The following is a 13,499-nucleotide window of genomic DNA, read 5'->3' on the forward strand; positions in this document are numbered from 1 at the left end:
AAGGTAAAAGGAATCAGTGTTTGGAATTGACATTATTGGACAAAACAAATCTTAACAATGAAAACAGTTAAGAGTTCCCGCACGCAGCACTTCAGGCACTTTAAGTTTAGGCTTAGCATCTTTACAATACCTGTTGTTCAAGAATTTAATATTCTGTGCATCTTGAAAGATGAGCCAAAACGCTCCAAAACGCTGGCGGCCATTGAGTTAATTACTGTACACTCTTCTGGTGACGTCAGCTGCTGAATTTTAATGTAAAGTTTATGGTGTGAACTTGCAACCATCTAAACTCTGCACCTCTGCAGAGAAGACTGACTTCACTGAACTTCATTTATAATCGTTGTTGAGTTTGAAGCTACTCAGAGTAAAGTGCCAGAAAGTGAAGCCACCTTGTAGCATCCGGAGCCCCAGTCCGGGTACGTCATCTTCCGTGTGCACTGCTCCATCACAAAGGCCGACTTCTGGTACAGACACACAGAGTCCGGCCCATACTGCTCCGCTCCGTAGTTCCTCCACCAGTCTGAACACACACACACAACGTTTCCTCACATACAGGCAGCATCAGTAGGAACAGCTGCTTAAAACGGATGTTAACCAACAAATCTCACACATTTCAGTCAAAGTGCGTGTAGGACAGAGGAATAAGACATCTCAGTAGATGATTATTTGTTGCTCTTTCTTTAATAAGGCCATTAGGAACAGATGAGAGCGTATTTTGCTTGGCGTTATCGTTACCTGGCTGGTTCTCAGGCACTCTGCAGTAGGAGTTTCTCTGGTATTCTCCGCTGAGGTGCCAGCTGAACTCCTGGCTGAAGGGACAGTAGTCGGCAATCTCCACAGCCCCCCCGAAGAACGGCAGCTGATCAGCAGTCACGTCTGGGATCCCATCGAAGTACTGACACGTAAAACACAGAAAAGCCCTCAGACAGACAGTAGAAGGGTTCTGCTACGTTCAGTTTTCAATATTCTGGCTCGGAACTTTAATATGTGTACAGATGATGTGAAAACAGCCCTTTTTACAGCGTATTGTACTCTTGTTTTATGCTGCAATACTAGCAAAGCTAAAATGAAAAAGCTTCAGGTGGCATTTCATGATGCTTTTAGAATATTGTTGTTACTTCCAAGATGGACGAGTGCAAGTCTGATGCTTGTCTCAAATAACGTTCCTACGTTTCATGCTGTGCTGAGGAATTTCATGTATAGATTTATGTGTCGATTAAGAGAGCAACAAATACACTATTCACAAAAAGTTAGGGATACTCAGCTTTTGGTTTAAATTTCACAACAAGCCTAAAATGCATTCAAACCTGTACAGGTGAACTTAATGTGATCTTCTCTAAGCTTTTAAATGCACATGTCCAACTGTTAAATGTTTTAATATATTTTGCACAAGTTGCTGTTCTCTAACAAGGAGCTTAACGGCAAAAATCACGGCAGGTGTGTGATCCTTGAATTGACCAATAAATGTCCTGGTTCAATTAGAGCTGGTGTTTAAACAGTTGTCCTCATCATGCTGTTCACATTTTGACATCATGAGACCAAGACGACACCTAACAATGGAACAACAGTCCCTTGCCATTGCGATGCTTCAAACAGGACGTTCTCAGACAGAAGTGGCCACTGAGCTTGGAGTGTCACAGAGTGTCATCAGCAGGTTGCAACAGAGATATGGAGAGACTGGAAGAGTCACAGAAAGGCCTAGAAGTGGACGACCTTTGGCCACATCCCGTGCTGATGACCGCTACATTGTGAACACTGCCCTGAGAAACCGGATGATGAATGCCACTCAACTCCAGGCACGTTTAAGAGAGGTGAGAGGCACCCAAGTGTCATGTCAGACCATTCCAAACCGTTTCCATCAGCGTGGTCTGCGTGCTAGACGACCTGCACGGGTACCTGACCACACCACCAGGCACAGGCATCATCGTCTTGCATGGGCCAGGGAGCATTTACGCTGGACGAGGAACCAGTGGGCCTCAGTGCTGTTCTCTGATGAAAGTCGATTCACACTGAGCAGAAATGACGGCCGGCAACCATGTTGGAGACGTCAGGGAGAGCGCTATGCATCAGCCACTGTTGTCACCAGGCCAGCTTTTGGTGGTGGCGGTGTCACAGTGTGGGCAGGGGTGTCCACTTGGTACAGAACTGCCCTACACTTTGTGAATGGTACAGTGACAAGCCCATACTACCTGAATAACATCATTAATCCAGTGATTGTGCCCCTACATGAACAGCACAGGCCTAATTTCATCTTCATGGACGACAATGCTCCTGCTCATCGAGGCCGCATCATCAGGGAACGGCTGTTGGAGACTGGTGTACCTCAAATGGAATGGCCTGCACTCTCTCCAGACCTGAATCCCATTGAAAACCTGTGGGATCAGCTGAGCCGTCGTGTAGAGGCTCGAAACCCTGCACCCCAGAACCTCAATGACCTGAGGGCTGCCCTTCAAGAAGAGTGGGATGCCATGCCTCAGCAGGCAATAAGTTGCCTTGTGAACAGCATGAGACGTCGTTGTCAAGCTGTAATTGATGCTCAAGGGCACATGACGAGATATTGAGACGTTCACATTTTTTGTGGTGTAACTACCATTGTTGTTACCTTTTGTGTTGAATGAATTTTTTGAGATGAGGAAATCAGTAGTGCATCCTTCTACTTAAATGTCTTACTTTTATGATATTATATCACTGTAGCATGAACATATTGCATTTTCCATAAATTTCACCTGAAAGCCAAATATCCCTAACTTTTTGTGAGTAGTGTATAATTGTAATGGTTATGACTGAGTATAAATGAAGTGGCACAAGGCATTTCTCCTGTTTTTGGAAGCACTGGAATGAATGTCTTTATAATTATGTGTGTGTATATATAGGCTATGTGTCTAAACCTGTGGTTTTTTTGGTTTTGTTTTTTTTTTAAATTAATTTAAAATTTTAAATAAATTTAAATTTTTAAATAAATTTAAATACATTTTTTTTTTTTATTCATTGCTGATATGGACCGATGTGTCTGGAATAAAGAAAAAAGAATAAAAGGTGTAACGTAAGTAAAATCTGATAAACTGACTGCTGATTCTTAGTCCCACACAGAGTGGAGTGAGAGAGCTCAAACATACAGGATACACAACATACTGAAGCTGTTGTATCAAAGCAGAACTTACTGTAGAAAAGAAAGGAAAAAAAAACTTGATTCAGGGAGTAATTTGTAAAATACAGCCATTTACCCTTTTATATAAAAAATTAACTTTTTTATAGTCTTTACCATTTCATTATCTTTATGTATTTGATAATTATTTTCTGGTCTTTCTCTGCGCCGTCCTGTTGGTCATGGCAGCAGGGGCGTCACATCAGTGGTCTTTTGGTTAGGGCCCTTGTCGGCTCCTGGTGCAGACGGCTCCTGGGATAATGCTTCCTTACAGGCCTCTTCTGTGCTCAGCAACACACAGTTGTGCTCATATGTATTCATCCCCTTTCATTAAAGAAAAGGCTGAATTTACAGCAGTCACTCAATTAACTGGAGACTTAAAAAAGGAACAATAACTAAAAATTTGCAAAAATATCATTTAATAATATAAGACACTGTTTTTTCATTTAATTGAGTTAAAGAAGGAATAAATACAAATTAGACTAATTAGAGCACTTTTCTGTTGAACAGTGGGACAAAATACCTGTCAACAGGTGCAGAAGTCTGACTGAGAGGAACAGAAAACACCTGACTGGAGCGGAAACATTAAAGGATTGTTCAACTAAATATTACTTTATGACTGATGTAATATGTAATAAATTATCTTATTGGTTTGCTTTTTAAAAAAAAAATATTTCTATTGAACCGGAATTAGAAAATAATGTCATGATTTTCAGAAAATTTTTATTTATTATTACTTTAGTAAATTTCAGCTTATTTTACAGGCAGCTGTTTTTTTTTTCCTTCTTTAATGAAAGGGGATGAATAAATATGAGCACAACTGTATGACTAGGTGTATGCGTGATGGTTAAGATGGGTGTTAGGTGGGTATGTTGGAGTGTGTAGGAACAGCTGGCTTGATGGATTATTCCTTGTAGTGCTTTTATAACGTGTAAAGCACTTTGTGTTACATTTTATTATAGGAAAACTGCTTTATAAATAAAGTTTGATTTGATTTTATTTAAAATATAACACCAGTATAATATTTTTTGTTGACAAATTCATAGGCTCATACTTGGATATTCTATCATTTGAAACAAAATGTGGTTTAAACATTTACGAGACCATCAGGACATCAAGGGACATCCCAGTTAAATCTCTGCTGTGCTTGTTAAATAAATCCCATCACTTTATCCAACAATTTCCCAGCTGCATGTCACGGTTTCTCTTGTGTACCTGGTACTCCAGAGGCAGCTCCTGGGGGTATTTCTGCAGGTTGCAGACAGCCACAGCCAGCTGGTCCTGTCTGCAGGTGAGCTGCAGAGGGGAGGCTCGCACTGTGTCGCAATACGGTATCACAGGATGTCGCCTGCAAACACAGCAACAGAAAATACAATAAAAAAGCCGCCACATCCACATCAAATATCAAAACAACCATGGGATGTACTCAAATGCAGTATCTGAAATACTGTTTCAGGGATATCACTCACTTTTCATGCAAAATTAAATGACTGTTACATGTTTTACTGAGTTATAATCTGTGGTCATTAGAGCTGAAAACAGCTAAATATTCCATCTTAGATGAATGAATGTGACCTCTGTCTTTGTCTGTCCATCCAGAACTTGCAGCTCTTCATGACAAAGTCGCAGCCGAGGCCACGGCCCCAGTCCAGCCTCTGAGCCAAGCTGTAGTTGGCTCGGTACCAGCCGCTGTCCTCCATGATGGCCAGCGTGAGCCGGGAAAACACCCGGTTCTGTGTGTGGGAGCCTGTCATCGCTTCATTCTGAGGTGGAAAAGAAAAGCAGACAAAAAGATGAAGCCAACGGAGAAAACCAAATTGTTTTCCACCTAAAAGCAGCAGAGAGAACATGTTTCGACCTCCAGCAGTCTCTTCTCCCAGTGGTTGAGTTCAGTTCCTGTCCCTCCCTGGTTCTCCAGCTCCATCCCCTCCAGGATGGGACAGTTAAAATGTCTTCTGGCCTCCTCCTGGGAAAGAAACACGTTGGGGATCAGATACTTGTTAAAACCGACTGCAACAACAGCCAAACCGCGGTTACTTCGCTGAGAGTCTGCAGCTCCACTCAAATCTTATACTTACAGTCAGATACTCACACAACTATGATCAGTTAACCCTTAAAACACCAGGTCACGCTGCTATCTGTCTGTTTCTCCCCCCCCCCCAAAGTAAAACGCATGTTGAACTTAAACCCTTTTAATTCCAATCAACATACCGACATGACTTTTTCAGGACAGCCTCAGTTGTCTGATTATGAGGATAAAATTATGTAAAATAAATGTAACAATAGATGTGGTCCAATAAAGAGCAACCAGACACTAAATGGAATTTATTGCTTTGTATAATACCAGGCAGACAAACAGTAATGGAGTCTTTTCTCATCACAAAATCATTCCCTTATGTCTCGGCTTTCAGGAGGAAAAATATTATATTATATTATATTATATTACCTTATATTATCCTATATTACATTACATTGTATTATTTTACATTATATTACCTTATATTAAATTAAATTACATTATTTTCGATTATATTACCTTATATTATTTCACATTATATTACATTACATTATATTATATTACCTTATATTACATTTTATATTATATTACATTATATTATATCATCCTATATTACCCGTATATTATATTACGTTACATTGCATTATATTACATTATATTTCATTACATTATATTAATCTTATATTATTTTATATCATACTACCTTATATTACATTATATTATATTACCTTATATTACATTATTTTATATTATATTACCTTAGATTATATTACATTACATTATATTATGAATTTGAACTGTGCTCCATACACGCTGCTTCTTACCACAACACGAGGAGTGACGAGGACGTGCACATGGTGTCGGACCATCGCTCCTCCTCTGATGTCCCACAGTCTGCTGACTCTCCTGATTACTGTCTCACTCCACTGGTACAGGCCCAAGCTGAAAGGGTTAAAACCAAAAGTCAGAGCTGGCAGCATCTGTAGGGGGTTCTGACTGACGACAGCATCAGTATGTGAGCAAAATTCTTTGGGAAACCAAAAACAGAAACAGTGCTGAGAATTTAACCTTTATGACATAAACACAATTCAAGTCTGTATTTTTGTCTAAGAAACTAGATTTAAGAGAGATCTTTTGCTGAGTGTTTTCATACTTTTTTGTTCTGAGTTGTGATATTCAACATTGTAGCAGGCAAGAAAAAAGGGGTCATCACAAGGGGTCAATTTTTACTTCAGTATCGTGGTGCAGAGTTATGGAATTGCCATCAACACGTGGTAAATGTCTCTCCATCCTGCTCAACATTTAAATCTAGTTTATAGATTATATCTTGTTTCTTTATATTAGAATAATTAGAAACTTAGATGCAGAAGGAATTTCTCCTTTGACTTGTGAAACTTTAATAATCTCTGAATGTAGATCAGTGTCATATTCACTGTGGTATGTTCGATTAATTTCGTTTCTTTTTTTTCTTCTTGATTTATTTACGCACGCACACACACACACACACACACACACACACACAAAAACATTTTTCATTTGCGCACATATATAAACACACTTATTAATTACAGATTTCATCTCTGTGGTTTATTGTATCTTTTGCTTTACTTTACCTGATATGTTTATTGGATTCTTTTCTCTGTAATATTTATTTCTCATATGATGTTTTTGTATTTTGTTTCTTTAATGTTAAGATGAAAAATCTTACAACACTGTAAAGGAGTTTTTATCTCACCTGCTGCAGCTGTTTTCTTATTCGTTTCTCCTTACATTCATTGTTTTTATACTATGCAAATACGATAAATAAATTTAATACAATTTAGTCGTATATTTGAGGTCAACTCCAGGCAGGAGGCGAGAAAGTGGCCAGTTTGTGATGAAGTCGCCAGGCAGAAATCTATTCATGGTGACATTTCAGTCGATCGAAAGCGTTTGAGACCAACTGTACTCACCTCTCGTTGAAGGCGGGCAGACCGCTGGCGAAGCGAGGCGTCAGAGGTTTGCCCTCATCGTCGTGGTAGAAGGCAAACAGACCGGCGGAAAAGCCCTGAGAGGAGGCACACAGGTTCAGCTTCAGTCATTTTATTCATATAAACATTCTTCTTCTTCTCCCTTCAGGGGCTGCGACTGTGAATCATCTGCTTCCATCTCTTATATTGATCAGGCAAAGTTTTACATTGGATGTCCTCCATGACTCAGTCCTCTGCATTCATCCAGGCTGGAGTCCCGCACAAGGAGAATATTGGTTAGTAACCCCCTTGAGAGTGCATCCATATCAACATTACACAGATTGATTCTCTTCTGGATCGAGTTGAAGCCTGATTGCATCTCCATTTAAAGCATAAATTTGTCTCACTACTGGAAGTGTGAGGTGGGATAGGCTTAAAGACATCTTAACCTATGAAATTCAGCAAATCCACAGAGAACTGATGATGAACATGCTACTACACTCAACTGGGAAGACTTTCATTTGTTTCTGCAGATCTACCTGCATTTATGCAAGTCGCTCTAGAGAAAAGCATTTACTAAAAGACAGTAGAATAGAATAGAATTTAAAACCCATTTGATGAGAAGAGGATGGACTTGTTAAATAATTCCAGTTTGCAGTGCAAATGTTGCCAAGCTTTGGCTATTCACCACTTTGAAGCACTTTCAGACCTTCTTATATTGTGTTCACGCAACAGATCACATTGTGGTGGGATACTGTTGGGTGTTAAGGTTGCACTTCTACTGGATCTACATGGATACCCTGATAAAGCTTCACCCAGTCTAGAGACAGGCTTCAACTGAGAAAAACCAGTCATTTATTCAGTTAGAAGCATTTCAAAGTAATACCAAAACTCAACACAGACACATTTTTATTTGCTCACATAGTAGCTACTTATAAAATCGTCCATGTTTCTAGTCATGCAGAGTGATTAGAGAGTATTTTTACCAGAGCATGGATGATTTCATGTTTGACAGTGGAGAGCATCCCTTCAAACTCCTGAGGCTGGGAGGAGATCATGGTGGGACACAGGTTGGCGTAGCCGGCTATAGGCCTGAAAACACACACAGACACATTGTTTAGAATTAGATAAAAAGAAAGAAAACCAGACTTAAATCTGAACCTAGTTTCAGTTTCAAGTCAATTTATCCTTTGGTTTACGTTCTGCTGACTGAAAGTAGTGAATTTTATAAAATAAAGGAGTACTTGGCTGATTTGAGGTATCTGTATCCTCCTCCTACCTATCCAGCTCTGCCTCCAGCTGGCAGTACGCAGCATAGGCAACTATATTCTCCTGTCCACAGCGCTCTGTGGTGATGCCGCTGACATAGAGCACAAAGTCAGATCCCTCCACTCCAAGGCCATCTGGAGGTCCTGTGGGTCCGCATGACTTCCCAGACTCGCTGCATACTTTACATTGCTGAAACAAAACGGTGAGAAAGAAGCTAAAATCTGAAGGTGAATCTCCTCTCGTCTCCACAGCATCAAAGCACAACATAAGTAGAAGGTGAAGAACTATTAATAGCTCCTGCCAAGCGTCTACAATAACTATAATCTGATTACCATCCTGACAATAACCCTCTTTCATCCTTCTACCCTCCACTTGTTCCCTCTTTATTCCCCTCAGAGTTGCTGTAGCAAAGCAGGTTATTCACAACTTAAAGTTGTTTGATCCCCAATCCCTCCTGCCTCTTTGTCAAAAGTCTGTAAGCAAAACACACAATATCACAATAGGACCATTTGCTGTAAATTTACAGGATGGAAATATGTGCTTGTATTCAGTTATAGCTTATAACTGGAGTATATCAATGACACACAGCCATCTATGGTGTTCCTTTGTTGGTTGATGTTTCCACATAACTGCACAGTATTTTATCCAGGGGAACATTAAGCATGGAAGTCTCCTCTTTACGTTCTGCATGCTGTCATCGTTGCAGACCTTCCTTACCTGCAGGTGGTGCTGCGGTACGATGACAGGACCGCACCTGGTGACGTCTGCACAGGCCTCCTGGCAGTAGCGATGAGGGTCATCTCTCTTCCTCATGTACTGGTTGGTTGAACATTGTCTGAGAGGTCAGAGACATTGGAAAACAGATGTCCACAGACTTGTGCACAGTTTGAGCTGTGTCCTGTTTTCATTTCACAACCACAAATAAACATTTAAGGACACATTTCCTACTTTATATTGGAGATGCTACTGGAAGGTAAAGGCTTTTTTACATCTTACACTGACCTAAAACCTGAGTAATAAGTAAGTCCAAGTTTGAAGACATAATTGTCCTTTCTTTTTTTACTGCTACCTAGAAAATGAAGCTAAGGGGAGCGTACCTGCTGAGAAGTACAGGACCCACCCTGTGTCTTACACTGAAGGCCCTCTGCAAGTAGTCGATGGCTTGAGGAAACAACTTATCCTGAGGATGAACAAACAGTTTCAACCTTACCACAGTCAACAATGATGTCAAGACATGTGTGTTTAAAGCCCCGCATTTCTTCAGTGACCACATAAAATGTGCATAATGCATAATGAGAGCTTTAAACCATCCTGAAAACAGCAGACACGTCACAAAACACCAAATTTTGCAGTCACAATCAAAAAGCTGGCTCATATACTGATCCATTTTATCTGTGCTAATATCTTGGAGGCCAAATTTTTGAGGCAGAAAGTCAAAAGAGCTTTTAAAGAATTCAGATCTTGCTATTGATGCATCTGTGGAACCTTCCTGAGGAAATCGCATGGTTACTTTTATTACTGGAAAATGTCCCGGATATTATTATATTATCAACAAAAGTGAAATTCCTGGATTTAAAAGCTGCAATTAAAAGTCTCAGGCATTTCAAAACACAGGTATTTATATTAAGGGTGGGAAAATCGAATCGAAAAATCAAAATCTGGATATGCTTCACAATATTAAAAATTTTTTTTTTCTTTTCCAAATAAATAAAATTAATCCAGTATAAAAATTGTGTCCATTTTATTGTTTTTATTGTTCTTTTTCCTTGTTTTCTTGGGCATTATAGCAGCAGAATGATGATATGGCAACTGTGTTGTTTTTTTCTCATTAAAATTAAGAAAAATGATTAGCAAAAAAATAAGAATTATACATTATTTTTGTTTTTAGTCAACAAAAATCAACAATATCAAACAATTGTGAGAATCACAATTTAAATCGAATCGGCACCCAAAAAAAATCAGAATCAAATTGGGACAAAAGCATATCGTCACAGCCCTAATTGTTATTAATCATTATCAGCATCTCACATTCATCACAGCTTCCTCAGAGTGCCGATCTCAACTCATCAGCACTTTCCCATCACATAGTAAAGTACTGTGTGGAATCAGTTTGGCTCTATCCTCTACTTTCTTGGCACTACCATGGTACTAAGTGTGCTGAGCCATGTGATACCAATACCATGTGATGATGTTCGATCATGACAGAATGTTCTCACAGCTCAGTTTTTTGCCTAAAAAAACTTATCATGATTACCATGTCTTTGTGTTAGCTTGTTTCTTTTTTGTGCTGGATGCAAAAAAACCTGAAAATATGGCCATAAGTAAGTACTACGTGTGATGTCCCCTAGTACTAGTGCAATGCACTACAGTGTGGCAGCAAGTTGTCACCTCACAGAGCATGTTTATATTCTTTATACTACCAAAACCTATGACAAAATAAAGCTTATCAGTTTATTCCTCACCTTTACCAGTCTTCTTTTATCTGCTTGAAGCCTGTAGAGGAGAGAGAAGTCATCAGCTCATGCTTACTCCAACAGGGATACCGTGATTGTGCCAAAACTATAGAAAACAATCAGTACTGGTCAACACTGCTGTCATAGATGATCTTTATCTTTAGCTGCAGGTCTTCAGGTGAGCTTCTCTTAGTCAGACGCTCAGGCTTCAAGTACACATGGTGGACAACCTGAAAGAGTCCAACAGAGGTAATAAACAGACATTTCTAGAACCACCTTCTTCCACCTGTGTAATATTGCAAAAATTAGGGGCATCTTGTCTAAGCAAGATGCAGAAAAATTAGTCCATGCCTTTATTACTTCCAGACTGGATTACTGCAATTCCTTATTTATGGGTTGTCCCAAATATGCCCTGAAAAGTCTCCAGCTAATCCAAAATGCTGCAGCGAGGGTTCTGAGCTGGAGAGATCATATTTCACCAGTTTTAGCCTCTCTACACTGGCTCCCAGTTAAATCCAGGATAAAGTTTAAAATTCTTCTCCTCACATATAAAGCTCTCCATGACCAAGCTCCATTGTACATAAAAGATCTTATAGTTCCATATATTCCAAATAGAGCACTTCGCTCTCAGACTGCAGGTTTGCTGGTGGTTCCTAGAGTCTCAAAGCGTACTATGGGAGGAAGGGCCTTTAGCTATCAGGCTCCTCTCTTATGGAACCAGCTCCCACTGTGGGTTTGGGAGGCTGACTCTCTCCACACCTTTAAGATTGAGCTGAAAACCTTCCTTTTCCATGATTCTTATAGTTAGGATATGAGCATCTCCTGAGTTGGAGTCTGCATGTACGGGACCCAACTGTCCAGGTTATGCTCTTTAGTTATGGGTAGTCTAGCCATCCATTCCTTATGTAGCAATGGGGACGTTACCTGATGCACTGAGAAGTACCTTGCTCTATTTCTCTAATGTATGACAATATTGCTGTTTCTAACTTATTTCTGCTTTTTCTCCCAGGTCTTCCTGAATAACTGCAGTTGTACATGTTGACCTGTCTTTCCTGTCCTCTCCACCTCAACCAGTGGAGGCAGATGGCTGCCCTCCCTGAGCCGGGTTCTGTGGAGATTTTCTTCCTGTTAAAAGGGAGTTTTTTCCTTCCCACTGTCGCCTCATGCATGTTTAGGATGGGGGATTGGATTGAAGTCATGATTTGATGCAATCAGTTGGTTTTCTATTATGGGATATGTATAAATTGGCTTGAAATGATGTGTATGTAAAGTGACAACATTGTTGTGAAGTGGTGCTATACAAATAAAGCTCAATTGAATCGAATCACCGCAAGTAAACAGGAATGTATCCTATTTGCTCATCTACCTGCATTAACCTCCTTTACAACGTTTAGTTAGCAAAAATTGCACTTTTATTCTTAAGTTTACCAAGACATTTGTTTTAACTAAGTAACATTGGTGTGAGGTGGAAGTTAAAAGTAAAATAACTGTTTTTACACTGTAAACATATAAGAATGATGCTGAGATTTAACACTAGCAGGTTAGCCTCGCGTTAGCCTGTAGCCTAATAGCAAACTGAGGTGTAGCTGCAAACATATATGCTTTTAAAGACCGTGATAGGTGGTTGCTTGGCTAATATAATAACCTTCATGATTAATTCCAACCTGTTGTTATAAAATGTGAGGTAAAGTGCAAATAGACCGGTTTGTGTTGTTGCTGCTACATAGTCAGATTAAATGAGCACATGGCGCATGCGTACCTCGCTGGGAGAAGGAACTCGGTGCCGACAAGAACCGTGACAGCTGGTTAGTACAGCCAGGAGGGAGAGGATAACAACAGGGCCGAGGGGAAACCAGGATACGGACAGCTTGCCATCTCCCCTCAGCCTCAGCTCCATCCTCCGACCTGCCCAACAAGCTGGACTTGGCAGCCCGACAACAACAGAACCTCCACCGGTCTCGGTCCGGCCCCCTCGGTGCTCGTTTCATTCATCGCTTGCGGGGTGGATCAGAACATGTCATCATCCTTCAAAATCAATCGGTGTTTAGATTTTTATGTGGCAGGGGAAGAGACGGCAGTAATGACAGTAGCGCCCGCCGGTGAAAGCCGGAAAGCTTCGCTTGATTGCTGCGGCGAGTACTGGTTTGTTGATCGGTGTCAGCTGAGAAGAGAGACCCGGCACTCCGAAGATCGTCCAAGAGAAAGATGTACCACTCAAAGGAAAATGCTTACTGTAGATGGTGGACGCTTAGGGCACTGTTTCTCAAATGAGGGTACCCGTACTCCTGGGCAGGGGCGCCAGGAATTTTGGGCCCTATGAAAGACAATGGCATACTGCCCACCACTTTTGTTTTTGCTTCAATTGCTTCAAGCTGATCAAAAAATAGCTGTTCATGGGAATAATAAATCTTTTGCTGTTTTTAACCCTTTATTGGGCAAATGACTATTTTTGATCACTTTTTTTTTTCTTTCATACTCAGCATGAAACCTTTTTTTGTGTTAATGTAACAACATAATTGAGGTCTTGGTTCATACCAAAAGGACAATTTTAGGTTAAAATTTCTAATTTGAAGGTATTTCATTGAGTGCCCTATAAAGGGTTAAATCACAGTGCATACATCTATTTAGCCTATTTTAATGTAAATGGTTTATCAGTTTATATTCCT

General features: G+C 40.2%; 1 protein-coding gene across 1 annotated transcript in view; it reads right to left on the reverse strand.

The window, feature by feature from the left end:
* lmln (leishmanolysin-like (metallopeptidase M8 family)) overlaps positions 1-12,730 on the reverse strand; it is a gene marked incomplete at both ends in the record, with an annotated part of 17,340 nt that extends 4,610 nt beyond the window's left edge. Inside the window, 14 exons of the mRNA XM_079253807.1 lie at positions 390-520; positions 736-895; positions 4,361-4,493; positions 4,721-4,908; positions 5,004-5,111; positions 5,987-6,104; positions 7,115-7,209; positions 8,098-8,203; positions 8,391-8,569; positions 9,098-9,215; positions 9,478-9,560; positions 10,843-10,873; positions 10,960-11,063; positions 12,593-12,730. Coding sequence (XP_079109933.1) covers positions 390-520; positions 736-895; positions 4,361-4,493; positions 4,721-4,908; positions 5,004-5,111; positions 5,987-6,104; positions 7,115-7,209; positions 8,098-8,203; positions 8,391-8,569; positions 9,098-9,215; positions 9,478-9,560; positions 10,843-10,873; positions 10,960-11,063; positions 12,593-12,730 — 1,692 coding nt within the window. The remainder of the gene's footprint in view (positions 1-389; positions 521-735; positions 896-4,360; positions 4,494-4,720; positions 4,909-5,003; positions 5,112-5,986; positions 6,105-7,114; positions 7,210-8,097; positions 8,204-8,390; positions 8,570-9,097; positions 9,216-9,477; positions 9,561-10,842; positions 10,874-10,959; positions 11,064-12,592) is intronic.
* Between the last annotated feature and the right edge of the window lie 769 nt (positions 12,731-13,499).

The sequence above is a fragment of the Telmatherina bonti genome, assembly GCF_933228915.1.
Source record: "Telmatherina bonti genome assembly, chromosome: 15".
Taxonomy (NCBI): Eukaryota; Metazoa; Chordata; class Actinopteri; order Atheriniformes; family Telmatherinidae; genus Telmatherina; species Telmatherina bonti.